This window comes from Nicotiana sylvestris, chromosome 7 (genome assembly GCF_000393655.2).
Source record: "Nicotiana sylvestris chromosome 7, ASM39365v2, whole genome shotgun sequence".
Classification (NCBI taxonomy): Eukaryota; Viridiplantae; Streptophyta; class Magnoliopsida; order Solanales; family Solanaceae; genus Nicotiana; species Nicotiana sylvestris.
Window position 1 is genome coordinate 145,630,135 of NC_091063.1, and position 15,342 is coordinate 145,645,476.

The window sequence follows — 15,342 nt, forward strand, 5'->3', positions numbered from 1 at the left end:
ACAAAAAATCCATATTCCCAATACTCCAAAACTGGGGCAGAAGTTTGTTTTATTTCACGGTTTTTTCTGTAAAAATGATTCCAAAATTTGTAATTCAGTTCAAGGTTCGCCTTTTTATCTTCAAGAACTTCTGATCGATGTTTTTTAAGAATGATTGAAGTCCTTATGCCAAAAGGCATTGGATAACCTCCCTCATACAATATCTTAGTCAAAAAAAAAAGAAATGAGAGAGTTTTATCAGTGAAAACCCATACGGGCACTATAAGGCGATAGTGAGCAGAGAAATGAGAGAGTCTTATTGGTGAAAACCCAGTTGGGCACCATAAGGTGACAGTTAGTAGAGAAATGAGAGAGGTTAGTTAGCGAAAACCTGCAATGGGCGCTACTAGCCGAATAAGGGTCTTTTATTCTCCGGCATGAGCACAACCAAGACAAATTCAAGATGAACATTTGCGGCGGATTTTGAGAATTAGACAACTCAGACAGATCAGGCATCCAGTCCAAAATGCATGTCATGATTCATTAAAGTCGGCACATACCTCCAGATAAGTCTCCCTATTCCTTTTCCCGAAAGGGACACCTTTTGTTTAAGCACAGTTCTTTTTCGCTTCCAATTATTATTCTGTTTTTATCCATAATTTTTCTTTGAGTCCCCTTCGTTATAATTCTGCATCAAAATCGAAGCAAAGAAAGGGCTGCAAAATTGGCTACAGCTTCCCCGTAATGTCGAGCACAATTTGGGGCATATGTTACATTGACGAAGGCACGAATCCATCTCTGATCTCATTCGATAAGACAAACAAAGTGTCTAAAAAAAGAGCTGAAAAGGTCGCCTACGCAAGACCTGCTTTATGAGAAACGTTGATGAGCACTACGGACACAAACTGATACTGGGGTAAGACAACTGATTTTGATTTTAGAGAAAAATGCATTGCCTTAGAGACAAGGGTAGTGGTACCATGGACATCTGGGTATGAAACAGTTGGGGCAATATTGTGAAGCCAAGGTCTCTAGAAAATGATACAGAGCGGCATAACATCTCGGTACCACGCTGACAGAATCGGTTCTTCAACAACAGTGGTCGTGAATCAAGCTACTCAGGGCATCAAGGACACAAACCAACCACCACTTTAAAAACTCACAAGTTTTTCTTTATTTAAAGCAGGAACAAAGTAGTGCAGAATGTCGGTCCTAAGTGAACGAATGTCACCAAACGTAAGATCCTTAAAATCTCCATTTTTCTTTTATTTTCAGCATGCATCACTATTGTTCACACCTCCTATTTCTGAAGCTTAACTCAGGTAGAACCGTTTCGCCTAGGGGGATCTAGCTCATAGTTTCCGGGTAGAAGTACTCTTCACTCAGGGTGTTTTCTGAAGCTTAACTCAGGTAGAACCGTTTCGCCTAGGGGATCCAGCTCATAGTTTTCGGGTAGAAGTACTCTTCGCTCAGGGTGTTTTACGTAGCTTAACCCAGGTAGAACCGTTTCGCCTAGGGGGATCTAGCTCATAGTTTCCGGGTAGAAGTACTCTTCGCTCAGGGTATTTTACGTAGCTTAACCCAGGTAGAACCCGTTTCGCCTAGGGGGATCTAGCTCATAGTTTCCGGGTAGAAGTACTCTTCGCTCAGGGTGTTTTACGTAGCTTAACCCAGGTAGAACCATTTCGCCTAGAGGGATCTAGCTCATAGTTTCCGGGTAGAAGTACTCTTCGCTCAGGGTGTTTTACGTAGCTTAACCCAGGTAGAACCGTTTCGCCTAGGGGGATCTAGTTCGTAGTTTCGGGTAGAAGTAATCTTCGCTCAGGATGTTTAAATACAATTTAACTCAGATCAAACCGTTTCGCCTAGAGGGATTCAACACTTTATCGATAATACATGGTGCTAACACCCGATTCTATTTCCTTCCACTAAGAGAGAGTACCAGCCTATGATTACATTTCCTTTCAGTTGCACAAGGTACCGATCCCTAGTTAAACTATCCTTCGTTACCAAATTTTATCTCTTTCAGCTAGTTTATACTACTGTTCCTATATGCCTTTTCAATAAATTAGATAATTTACAGATTTCTCTAATAACTCACAGAATTTTCCTAGTGCCAGACTGGGGTAGAAAATTTTTGTTCATTTTTGTTTGTCTTTGATGGCTTTGCAGGCTCTACCGTATAGCACAAGTGATTATTAAAGCTTGCAGTTTCAGCTTCTCATCAGAAGAAAGAAATCTTTCGATCACAAGATAGTCGGAGTTTAGCTTTGATAATGTGTCAGCAACCCAGCTTCTCAAGATTCATCTTCTCAAATTCTGATCCAGAAAGCAAGCCATCGAGATTGAGTCATAATCTTTTATTCAAAAGAATTAAGATCCAATCTAAGGTAAACATAAGCGAGCAGGTCAAGAATCAAGATTTGACTCTAGAAGACACGTGGATAGGAATTTTTGTACTCTTAGTTTGCAAATAAATGTAGTGCTCTTCTCTTTTTCTTTTGATGTAAGAAGCAGTAACGGTAAGAGTAACAACAACAGCAACAACAACATCAGTCTTAACTCCAGTGTCTGGTAGTCCCACCTACCAAATTTTCCCAGAACTACACTGACCTGATTCCTTTATAGTCAAGGATATGTAGGCAACCTCAGAAGCAAGGTTCAGTCACCACCTTTTTCAAAATGCTTCCACTAGAGTGAATATGAGCAAAAATTATCCATGTCATTTATTTGTCTTTGCACGAAAACTCTTCATGTTCTTGAGCAAAGAGGGGCAGCTGTAAATGCCTAATTTTCGCCTTATATATATATATATATATATAATAAATGTATGTGTGTTTGTTCTTATTTGTGTATGTATAGGTTTTAAGAGTTGAGTAATGGTTTGATAAATGGGGTAGGGTTTGGGCTAGTGTAATTTAATTAAAATTGTGCCAAAATTGGCCCAAAATTTGAGCCCAAAGAGCCCAAACCCGGTCCAAAAGGGGGCTGCCAAGAAGAGCTTAAAACGACGTAGTTTTGTCTTGAAACTACGTCGTTTTGGTTAAGTGACAAGATTCAATCTCATCCACCCATCTTGATTTAATCCAACGGTCCTAGTTTGATCTTCATCCTAGGTATTTAAAGCCTAAAATCCCCAAAAATTTGCCCCATTTTCCCATTATTTCCTCTCTCTTATTTCACTCTCATCACTCTCTCTTCTCTCTCCTCCCAAGCCGCTGCCACCGCCCCACCGCCGCCGGCCGGAAATTGCCGCTGCCGGCGGATCACCTCCAAACACCTCCAAATTCACACCATGTAATCTCCACAGCTTCCTCTTTCCATATCTCCAAACCAAATCCTTCAAAAATCCCTCAAACTCCTTGAATATTAGATCTAGGAAACTTTCCCGTCACTTTTTTGCCCAAATTATTGAAGCTCCAACCACTACCACCCCACAATACCTACATCAATGGATAGAGCTCCTCAAGACCTAGCTATTGATGCCAATTTCACCCTGAAAATCTGACGACCAAAATCCGGCCAAATTCCGGCAACCTCCCCGAACACCCTCTTTTGGCATACCACCATTTTTTCGGCCACTTGAATTGTAAAATGGTAAAATCCTATTCTTTTTCATGGCTGTTTTTTTATTATTAATTATTTTAGCATTAGTTTTTGAAGTTTTGGAATTTTAAATTTTCTGTTTTTGCACTTGTTGAAGTAGTAAAACAGCTTTGTGTTGATTAAAGTGAGGTAGTGAGGAAATGTTGGAGAGTATATGGTAAAATCGTAATCCTGCCCCGTTATTAATTTTTTGATTTTTTTTAGTTAAACTTAGTTTCTATCTTGTTTCTTCATTTAATCCATTTTTGATTATGTTTGTCTAGTTGGTTTTATTAAATCGCTCCAGCGATAGCGTGCGTTTCGTTTGGCTATAATAGTTAATTTTTGTTTGCTTACGATTGGTTCATAACACATGTGTGAAGTTTAATTACATGTTTTAATACTTGGTTTAGTTTGAATCAACAGAGTGATATTGATGTTGTTAAAATCTGAAGTTTATGTTATTTTATCACAAAATAGGGTGCTAGTAGCCTACTTTTACTAGTTAGGGTGGCTGAAATAATATTTTTTTTCGCTTTGTTTCTAACATAGTAGATTTTCTTTGACCTTTGGACAGATTTTGAACAGTGTTTAGCACACAATGTCAGTTTTTGTCGGACAGACATTTGGTGAACCAAAATCTGTCCAAATTTGCCTATTTAAGGGCTGCCCTTTCCTCACTTTGGGGGGACTCCATCACACTTCCAGGGGCATTTTTTATAATTGCTTTGTCACAAAAACAAAAAAAATCAGTAGTTGAACACATGAAAAGTAAACTGAAATGGTGAGCGTTGGGAGTGAATCTTAGAGTGCAAACTTTTAAAAAAGTATAAGTCCTCTTTAAAGTTTATTTCTGGGTTCCCTCTCTAAGTTTTCGGGTTGTTTTAACACGGATTTGCTGCTGGTTTTATGCTGCTTTAGTTGCTGAACTACTGTTTATTCTTTTGCTACCAGGTAATCCTTTAAGACTCATAATGTATGTATTTTCAGCAATGGGAACAACTTGAACATGTTGCACCATTTAAATGTGTTTGATGTGATGAATAGTTTGACAACAAAAGAGCTTGTATGTTATTGTTATGTATCAAGCATGTGATAATGTGAATATAGTCCTTCATAATACTTGAATATTGAGTTGTAAGTTTTTGAATGTGATATGTAAGTGGTTTATGGTTTTTTAAGCATGTTTTCAAGCTATTATATCCGAGTAACAATGCCAAGTATGCCATGAATGACTTTAGGTGTATATCACATAACATAAGTTCGTTTTAGTTGCTAAAATTTCACTGCCAACATATGCTTCTAGGAATGCTGTGATAATATCTTTGTGAATCTGGCCATTGTGCCGGATTTGCAAAAATGACTATTTTTGTAAAGTGGGCGTTTATACAATTGTGACTATGTAGTTAATGGTCATGAACTCAAACTAAGTAAAGAGCTAAGATTGTATCAACTTTGGGCCTTATTGAATCAAAGATAAAAGTTGGCCCATTTACCTTTAAACAACAAAATTACTCCTTTTCTTCTATATAACATTGGGCCAATTGAAATTCATTTCTTGGCCCATTTTAATAATAAATTCCAGCAGCCCAAAAGCTCCATACAAGCTGGCCCATTTTTTTTAACAAGAAGTTGGCTCATTTCTTTTAAAATAGATAAAGTTGGTCCAACATTTATTTGCATAATTTTTTCCAACTATACAACTCGAAATAATAATAATAATATCAGATTTTTCTACTATTTTAATTAACTAGTTTCCCTTTAATTAACTTAAACGTTAGGCAAATAGTAGGTGCGCTTTAACTTCACGGACTCACTTGTGTAGCGTGACGCTTAACTTTTAATAAGTTAATTCATCAATTTCATGTCATATTCAATAGTTTTAATTAATTTATAAATCTTTTGTCATAATCACAGATTCGCTTGCGTAGCGTGGTAGTGACATTTAATAAATTTTCTGAAAAAAAGAGGGTTAATGTTTCCTCCAACATAATTGCATCAATTTTTCAAAAGTAAATAACATGCTAACAATCGTCTGTCATGACTGCGGATTCGCTTGCGTAGCGTCATTATGACTAAATAATAAATTTCGTCGATCACGCATTCGCTTGCGTAGTGTGGTTATGACATCTTATTATTCAAAAATATTCATTAATTTTTTCTAATAATCAAGAGATAAAAGAGGATAGGTAAATAAAACATGAAAATAATATAAATCACAGTTTGTCCAAAATTAATTCAAGCCAAGTTTAAGTCAATAAAGCGACCGTGCTAGAACCACGGGACTCGGGGAATGCCTTATACCTTCTCCACGGTCAACAGAATTCCTTGCCCGAACTTTGTTTTCGAGGACCGATTAAAATAGAGTCAAACCTTCCTTTGACTAGGGATCCAAATAAATGGTGACTTGGAACACCGAAAAAATCAATTATAAGTGGCGACTCTGAACAATAAAATAATCCATATTCAAATTTTGTCACTTTAATTGGAAAAACTCTTTGGCCCATACACATTATTATTATTTTGAGGGGTAGAAAAGGGGTGTGACATTAATCATCAAAACCCCAATTCTTAACAGATCTGAACTATCAAATTCACTTGTAGAGGTGCACCCAATAGTAATTGTAACATAATAGTTTGATCATAGTTTCACGCACATATATTTAAGTAATTTTGAAGAAATATAACATTATTATACATGATTTGGGGAGAGGAGTATGGTTTTATGTGAACCCATACAGTGACATACGTATGTTTTTTCATAAGCGGTGTCCCTATTGAAAGAGTGAACGAACGAGTAAATAAATAATAATATATATATCATATTATAAAAAGACAACTTAAATAATATTAATAAAACACTATTCAAGTACATTACTATAATTCTCCTCGACGAGTTTTCGTGTTTTGAAATGTATCCATAATAGCCTCCTTAGAAATATTACTAAATACATCCTTTTTTATATAAGGAACCAAACAACCACTCAAAAGCTCATCATCCATTCGATTTCGTAAGTCAATCTTAATCAACTTCATTACTGAGAAAGCTCTTTCATCCATAGCTGTAGCAACTGGCAAAAGTAAAGCAAATTTTACTAGTCGGAACACTAGAGGATAAGTCTCATGAGCTATTTTAAATGCATCGGCAACATGATCACATCTTTTAATATACCATCTAAGAAGTTCAATATAGTTACCTCTATTAAAAGATTATTCATTTTCACGATGCCACCGAAATGATAATCCTTGGTGCAAAAAATATCTTATCACATCAGTCGCAACCTCTGGACGAGTCATATATTCTAACTTTTGTTGATCAAATTGTTTCGCAAGTACACTTTGAATAGATTGTTTTTGTCTCATCAAATTATCACCTTTCATTCTTGACTGATTATGAATACTATTTGGTCTACCAATATGCGTACAAATCTATCCTTCTTGGTCCAACTTGTAAATCCTATACTTGAAAATATATATCATCCCCCTTGATCGATGCATTCATTTTGAAATAAATAACAATACAAGCAAAAAATTGCATCTTTTATTATGCTATATTCCAACCAATCATACTCATCAAGCCATTAAGGATTAAAGCGACGCAATATACCATAAAGATTTCTTCGAGGAAATTTGTGCTCTCGAGGTCAGAAAGGACCTCTTTGAAGATGCTTTCTTCTTATTGCATCATGATCCAAAATCAGTGACGTCACCAAACAAAATTAATCATAGGGATAAAAGTGATTGTAATTAGGGGTGTGCATTCGATTTATCGATTCGATTTTGACCTTTATCGATAATTACTTATCGATTATCGATTTGTACATATGCTTATCGTTATCGTTTCAATAAGGTTTCGATTTTTTCGATTTCGATTTATTGATTTTTGGAGCTTATCGATTCGGTTATCGATTACACCAATAAAAAAATTTACGGGATTCCACGGAAAGTATATCGCTACAAACACACCTAACTAATATGGACAAAAGGAAGCTAAAATAAGAAGAGCACCGTTTATAACATAAAAATTGTGTCAACAAGCACATGCAACGAAACTAAAGTAAGGGATCAAATGTATGCCACCAACACTCCAACGGTATAAACAAACAAAAAATCAAAATACATCATCACGGCTAATTCTGTTTTCCATTAATTTGAACTTCATTCCCTTGAGCTTTAAATATGATCATTCCTTAAATGTGGTAGAGGAAATAATAGGGTTAGGGACTTAGGGTAAAGGAAAGGGTATTATAGAATAAGGGTAAAAAAATTAAAAAAAATTAAAAAAAAAATTAAATTTTTTTTACTGTAGCTTATCGGTTTATCGATAAATCGATAATCGAAGAGGACAAAATCGAAATCGAAATCGATAAATCGATAAGGAAAATTTTGAAATCGAAATCGAAATCGATAAATCGATAAACCGATAACAAATAATCGATTCGATTTATCGATAAACCGATTCGAATGCACACCCCTAATTGTAATTAATAATCTCATCCGAAACTTAGGATTTAGGAATATGCTCTTGGAATGAAGAACTCAATTACTGGAAAAATGAAGAACTTGCCTATTGAAAGACGATTTATAGGGATAGAAATGGTTGTAATTAATATGTTTTCTTTTTTTTAATATACATGATGATAGGAATGCTCCTATTTTTCAGGCTTCGTGTTTCCAGCCTTGCAAATAGGTTGGTATTTTATAGATATAGAGTGTAAATGTTTTTGTACACATGGTATAATTTCAATTTTTGGGGTACATCAAGAAAGTGTGTATTATAAATGGGTATACCATGAAACTTTGCCATTAGTTTTAAAGTGCTTCCCATGCTTTAATTAGCAATAGCAGCCCACGTTTTTAGCAGCAACATGGGGTTTTAAATTAAGTGAGAGAGTCAAAAAGAATTTGTTGTGGATAAAGGAGTTGGAACCCATGACCTGTCACACAATTACTAGAATTAATAATCATCTAAGCTAGTAAGCTGCTGGTGTCACCTGTATTCTTTTTACCTGGTATTTTTTGTTTTACTTATTATTTGAATATATGTAGTAAAAAATTTCGACGAAGCGATATCCCGTAACACCACTTGAATCTATCTAAATCTGTCCCTAAACAGATATCCCTCAACTTGGATATGCCTTTGCACCACTACCATTGGAGGTGAAGACATTACGACTTAGCTTGTACCGCAAAAGATATATAACAATATGTCATATGTATCTGGTATTTATTAATACGACTAATTCAGATTTATCCAAATAAAAAAAAGTACTCCCCATATAAATTTCTTCATTCACGGAACTCGAATACTGACTCCTCTAATTAGAAATTTCTTGTGCATGAAATCTCTAAAGTAGCATAACACTTGAGGGGTTCTCTGGAGATGAGTCAAAATAGAGTTAGCTAAGTGCTTACGTTTGTCTTTCACGTCTTGGACAACCATGAATTAATTTAATTATCATTTGTCTTTTCAACTCAGACAATGTTTGGCACCAGGCTAGCTCAAATAAAATATAAGAAGAATTATAAAAGAAAATAGGAAAATAGGAACCTTCAACCAACAATAACAACCCAGTATAATCCTACTTAGTGGGGTTTAGGGAGGATAATGTGTACGCAGACCTTGGATATGCCTTTGCACCACTACCATTGGAGGTGGAGACATTACGACTTAGCTTGTACCGCAAAAGATATATAACAATATGTCATATGTATCTGGTATTTATTAGTACGACTAATTCAGATTTATCCAAATAAAAAAAAGTACTCCCTATATAAATTTCTTCATTCACGGAACTCGAATACGACTCCTCTAATTAGAAATTTCTTGTGCATGAAATCTCTAAAGTAGCATAACACTTGAGGGGTTCTCCGGAGATGAGTCAAAATAGAGTTAGCTAAGTGCTTACGTTTGTCTTTCACGTCTTGGACAACCATGAATTAATTTAATTATCATTTGTCTTTTCAACTCAGACAATGTTTGGCACCAGGCTAGCTCAAATAAAATATAAGAAGAATTATAAAAGAAAATAGGAAAATAGGAACCTTCGACTAACAACAACAACCCAGTATAATCCCATTTAGTGGGGTTTGGGGAGGATAGTGTGTACGCCCCCTACCTGGGGTAGAGAGACTGTTTCCAAATAGACCCCGACATTCTTCCATCCAAAAACTTTCCACCTTACTCTTGAGGAGACTCGAACTCACAATTAAAAAATTGAATTCTCAAAAAAGAAAAATTAAATCAATTACTTGATTGGTAAGACACTTCATTGATTTTTCCTTCTATAAAACAAGACCCCAATTCAAGGTAGAATCACCACTGAAAATTCCCTTAACATAGCAAATAATTGAGAATAACCAAAATTGTGACTTGTGAGATGGCAGAAGTGAAGTTGCTAGGATTTTGGTATAGTCCATTTACTCACAGAGTTGAGTGGGCTCTAAAGCTTAAGGGCGTGAAATATGAATATATAGAAGAAGACCGAGATAACAAGAGCTCTCTACTTCTTCAATCCAATCCTGTTCATAAAAAAGTCCCTGTTCTCATTCACAATGGAAAACCCATTGTTGAGTCTATGGTCATTCTTGAATACATTGATGAGACATTTGAAGGCCCTTCCATTTTGCCTAAAGACCCTTATGACCGAGCTTTAGCTCGTTTCTGGTCTAAGTTCCTTGGCGACAAGGTAAATACGTATCTGCATAATTTAGTAAACTTTTATTCGAGACTAAAGTAATTTTGAATGTTTAATTCCATATATGATGGTTTAGTCATGTCATTTGTCAATGTTCAGACTTGCGAAAGCAATCACTAACTTGCAGTAGGGCAGACTGTTTACATCACACCCACTTAAGGTGCGACTCTTACCCGGATGATCATGTGTGAATGCGAGATATTTAATATAGCGGGCTGCACTTTTTAAAATTGGGCCGAAATTCAAGTTGTGATGTTAGTATGTTTACTTAGGTCCTAATATTTTCTAGAAATCTTTTAATCATGTCATATTTATATGTCAATAGAAAATATAGAGCTTGACATGCTTTTCATAATTCTCAATAGCAATGGTGCGGATTTAAATGGAACGACATTGTTAATGAGAATTTACATATGTACGTTGTTGATTCTAACTTACTTGTGATGATTGAGACGTAGTGTTGTTGTTGTGATTAAGTTATGAGAGTTTGCAGGTGGCAGCAGTGGTGAATACTTTCTTTCGCAAAGGAGAGGAGCAAGAGAAAGGTAAAGAAGAAGTGTATGAGATGCTGAAAGTTCTTGACAATGAGCTCAAGGATAAGAAGTTCTTTGTGGGTGACAAATTTGGGTTTGCTGATATTGCTGCAAATTTGGTGGGATTTTGGCTAGGAGTTTTTGAAGAAGGCTATGGAGTTGTTTTGGTGACAAGTGAAAAATTTCCAAATTTTTCTAGGTGGAGAGATGAGTACATTAACTGCAGCCAAGTCAAGGAATCTCTACCTTCAAGAGATGAGTTGCTTGCTTTTTTCCGAGCTCGTTTTCAAGCTGTTGTTGCTTCTATTTCCGCTCCCAAATGAGCACATCCTCATTCATCTTATGACGTTTCGGATTATATGTCAGAATAAAATTACAAATCTAGGACTGAGTTATGTAGATTCAATTATGCATGTATGCATAAGAAAAGAAATTAAAATATATGTTTATATAAGATTAAGCTCGTTTAGAATTAATGACTCTAGATTCTGCATTCTCTTCATGCTAATAAAACTACTTGTTAGAAAAGCTAGCTTAGCCCCAGGTACTCACATACAGGAAATTTCTCGATCTGTTTTAATTTGTTAGTTCGTCAGTGATCATACGATTATTAATCATATGAATTTTCTTATCGAATTGAAAAGAATGCAAGAAAAGCAAACTGCGTCTATAATTTAATGAAATAGTGGCTGACATAAGCACATAAGTCACTCATATGTACATGTAAGCATCGATCTAAAATGATATCACTTATATGTAGTACAAGTAAGTTGCATAAAAAAAATGGAGTTAATATTCTTTTCTTGCTTCACTTTATATATGGACAACATTAAACAAGACCAATATTTATTCAAAATCCCAAATAAGGTTTGCTAGATTGCAATAGATTTCAGAAGGTTTAAGACTCTCATAGACAAAGTGCAGGAATCTTCTAGTTAAGTGGGTGATTTTCGCGGATATGCTTTTCTTTTTCTCTGGCGAAATACATAAACAAATACTTAAAGTTGGTTTCACCTGTCAGTTAAACACTCCAACTTACCAAATGACCATATTAAAGACACATTATGTTGATTTATGTATGTCTCAAAAGTACACTTATTCGGAAGATATAATGCGTGAGACACAATCACTCTTGCGTGATTAAATGAACCTATCGCAATTTAAAACGTAGACTACACGTGGTTAAACAAAAAAAGATATAAATAAAAATAAAAAAGAATGAAAATTAAAACAAAAGAGGGGAAAGCTAGAGGCTCATTTCAGTAAATTTCTTTTTACTGAAAACACTAATTCCGAAATACATCTTCATCAATCTATTCAATATTGCGGGAAATACTTCAATATTGTTGATAAAGCTTAAAGAACTAGAACGTTATCTAAAAAAAAAACTAGAACGTTATCTATTATTTTCCTTTAATTTGGGTTCGTTCTTTTGTCTTAAGTCGTCCGTGTTGGAAGGATTTATCGATGTCAATCGGAGGGGGCTTGAAGAAAAACAACATGAGATATTATCTTAGAGGTATGTATATTTCTACCTTTTAGCGCTTTTTCATGATTTTGAAAATGAAAATTTTGATGTTCTTGGGAAAGCTTTGGTTTTTTAGTCGGCTAAATGGTAGGGAATATTGACTTTTGTTTCTTGTCTTTTTTCAGAGTTTGTTGATATGGGTGGCTTTATTTTTGCTGCTTTTCACCACGGGGTTGGTTTATTGAAAGTCAATATGTTAGGGAGTTGCAAAAGGCTCTATTTATAATAGATAAAGACCATCTGTTTCAGACCAATATGAAAAAGTATACTAAATATATTGGGTATGATAAAATTGAAGCCCTTTATGTCAAAGACCCTACCACTTTTCAACTTATCTTATTGGAAACTGATAGCCAACTATATGAAATTGTTAACGACTTGAGTAATGGTCCATTATTGATATGTATGTGAAACATGTAATGGTGAAAGATGAGGTCCTTGCCAGCAATGTTGTAGGTCCACTGATTGGTAATATAGACCTAGAAAAAAGTAATATAGAAAGTGCGATGCATTATAGGACAACATAGATTGAGGGTGCTAAAATTGAGACCTTAAATGAGGCAGTTGGGGTTGAGGGGGAGGTAGAACAATCTCTTAATAATGAAGATAATAGTGACAATGAAGACTTTGAAAAAGATAACTTGAAGAATATTCCTGCTGAGGATAACAATAAAGTTCATGAGGAATTAAAAGCTTTTAGAGAGGCTTCTAGGAAACAAAACTAAGTGAATGGAAGATCAAAAACATAAGAAATCTAATATCCTTTAAGACTGAAGCTTGGGCCAGCTAGGGTAGATAAGGGATTTGAGGATTTAGGGATGAATAAGAAAGATAGATTTTTTTTTTTTGGAAAGTTGGGCAGTGATGAAGAATTCATTGGCTCATCAGAAGATGCTAGTGAAGACTGCGGTGTTCTTGCACAACCGAGTATTGATTTACCTTCCAAAAGAAGCAGAAAGTTATGGTATGATGAACAACCAAGTATGCTTTATTTGAATTAAGTATGATATTTGAAAATATAAATAATTTTAGACAAGTTATGGCTGACTATGCTATTCAGGAGAAGGTTCAATTAACTCTAAGACCCAATGAACCACATAGAGTAAGGGTCAAATGCAAAGAAAAGTTGTGTAAGTGAGAAATCTATGCTAGTGTTGATAAAGATTTAGGGGATTTTTCTGTGAAAAAGTATTATCTCGCCCATAAATGTAATATAAAGAACATGAACAAGTTATGCTCGGCTAAATATATTACTAGGAAGTTCAAAGACAGAATAATCTCTCAGCCTAGGAGCTGCAAGAAACAATAAGAAAAGAGTGGAATTTCTAGGTGGAAAGATTAGTCTATTAGAGGGGAAAATTAGTGTTATTAGTAAGTTCATGGGTGACTAGGCACTTGAGTTTTCAAAGCTATTGGACTATACCGATATCATTATGAGTACAAATCATGAGACTTCTTGTTGGGTCAGAACTGATAATGAGGCAGTCCCTAAAAATATTTCTTCAAGTATTTGTATGTTTTGATACATTGAAGAAGGGGTCATTAGAAAATTGTAGGAGGATCATATGGTTAGATGGTTGTTTTTTGAAGGAGGCTTGTAAGGGAGAACTGTTACTTGTATTGGAAAGAATGAGAACGAGCAAATGTATCCAATAGCATGTACAGTTATTAACCAAAAAACTAAATATTCTTGGAGTAGGTTCTTAATCCATCTCATTCAGGAGTTGAAACTTGGTGTAGAGATGGTTTAACTGTAATGTCAGACATATTTTGCCTATTAGTTTTTTATTATGTATCTACGCATTCTTGACCTGTTTCATTTTTAATTTTTACAAGGGTCTTGTTTAGCATTAATACATAAAATATACATACTTAAATGCTTACAAGTACTTCATTCAACCAATTCCCAATTTGAAGATGTAGCCTGAATCAAAGAACCCATCAGCAAATGCACCTAAAGTTTAAACTAATGCCTGGCAGACCAAAGGACAAAAATGAACCAAGAAAAAAGAAGTGCCGGAAAACAACAAAGTAAGGAGCCACAATGACATGTTCTAACTGCCACCAAGTTGGCCACAACAAAATGGGTACAAATCAGTGGCATGTACATGCTTTTCTTTATTTTCATTAATCTGATTATTATATCTCTTCTATCCCCTTTTTGCTATTTATAGACATGAGAAACCAAGAACAACAACTGAAGCAAGGCCAATCAGTCAATCTGCTACTCAACAATCTAGTACCACTACTGAATCAAGGGAAATGAGTCAACCTGCTTTTCAACAATTCAATGGACCATCCTTTTTGTGTCAAGATACTACAAGAGTTTGTGACACAAGTTCAATTACGAGAAGCAGAGGAAGGGGATTGGGAATAGGAGGTGGCAAATGAAGGGGAAGGGGAACTGCTCGATTGTAACGACTCGGCCGATTATTTTGAGAATTACCATCCATTCTGTAACGATCCGGCGGGTCATTTCGAGAGTGATATTCCCGTCCCCCCCCCCCCCCATTTCCTTCTTCTTTCGTGTTCTTCAGTTGTATTTTGTCTTATCGACTTAGTTGGTTCGGCTTTGGAGTGGTTTTGGAGTAAATTGAGACATTTAGCCTCTTTTGTGAAGGTTTAAGTTGGAAAAGTTGACCGGATATTGACTTATATGTAAACGACCTCAGATTTAAATTTTGATAGTTCTGTTAGCCCCGTTAGGTGATTTTGGACATCGGAGTGCATCCTGAATATAATTTAGAGGTCCGTGGTAGAATTAGGCATGAATTGGCGAAAGTTGAAATTTTGGCGATTTTGGCCGGCAGTGGAAATTTTGATATCGGGGCCAGAATGGAACTCTGGAAGTTGGCATTGGTTTGTGGTGTCATTTCTGACTTGTGTGCACTATTTGAGGTCATTCGGACTTGATTTGATAGGTTTTGGCGTCGTTTGTGAAATTTGAAAGTTTAGAAGTTCTTAGGCTTGGATCTGAGGGTAATTTGGTGTTTTGATGTTGTTTTGAGTGATTCGAAGG

General features: G+C 35.5%; 1 protein-coding gene and 2 long non-coding RNA genes across 3 annotated transcripts; all 3 read left to right on the forward strand.

Annotated features, from left to right (window-relative positions):
- Window positions 1-3,493: 3,493 nt before the first annotated feature.
- On the forward strand, window positions 3,494-4,692 carry LOC138872669 (uncharacterized). Its single transcript, XR_011401173.1, has 2 exons — window positions 3,494-3,576; window positions 4,519-4,692. It is a non-coding gene; the product is annotated as an uncharacterized lncRNA (long non-coding RNA).
- A 5,177-nt stretch (window positions 4,693-9,869) lies between these two features.
- LOC104221329 (probable glutathione S-transferase) lies at window positions 9,870-11,271 on the forward strand. The gene is made up of 2 exons (XM_009772371.2): window positions 9,870-10,253; window positions 10,756-11,271. The coding sequence occupies exons 1-2, from the start codon at window positions 9,945-9,947 to the stop codon at window positions 11,116-11,118; spliced, it is 672 nt and encodes a 223-aa protein (XP_009770673.1). The 5' UTR covers window positions 9,870-9,944; the 3' UTR covers window positions 11,119-11,271.
- A 1,120-nt stretch (window positions 11,272-12,391) lies between these two features.
- LOC138872659 (uncharacterized) lies at window positions 12,392-15,040 on the forward strand. The gene is made up of 2 exons (XR_011401147.1): window positions 12,392-14,410; window positions 14,498-15,040. It is a non-coding gene; the product is annotated as an uncharacterized lncRNA (long non-coding RNA).
- Window positions 15,041-15,342: the final 302 nt, after the last annotated feature.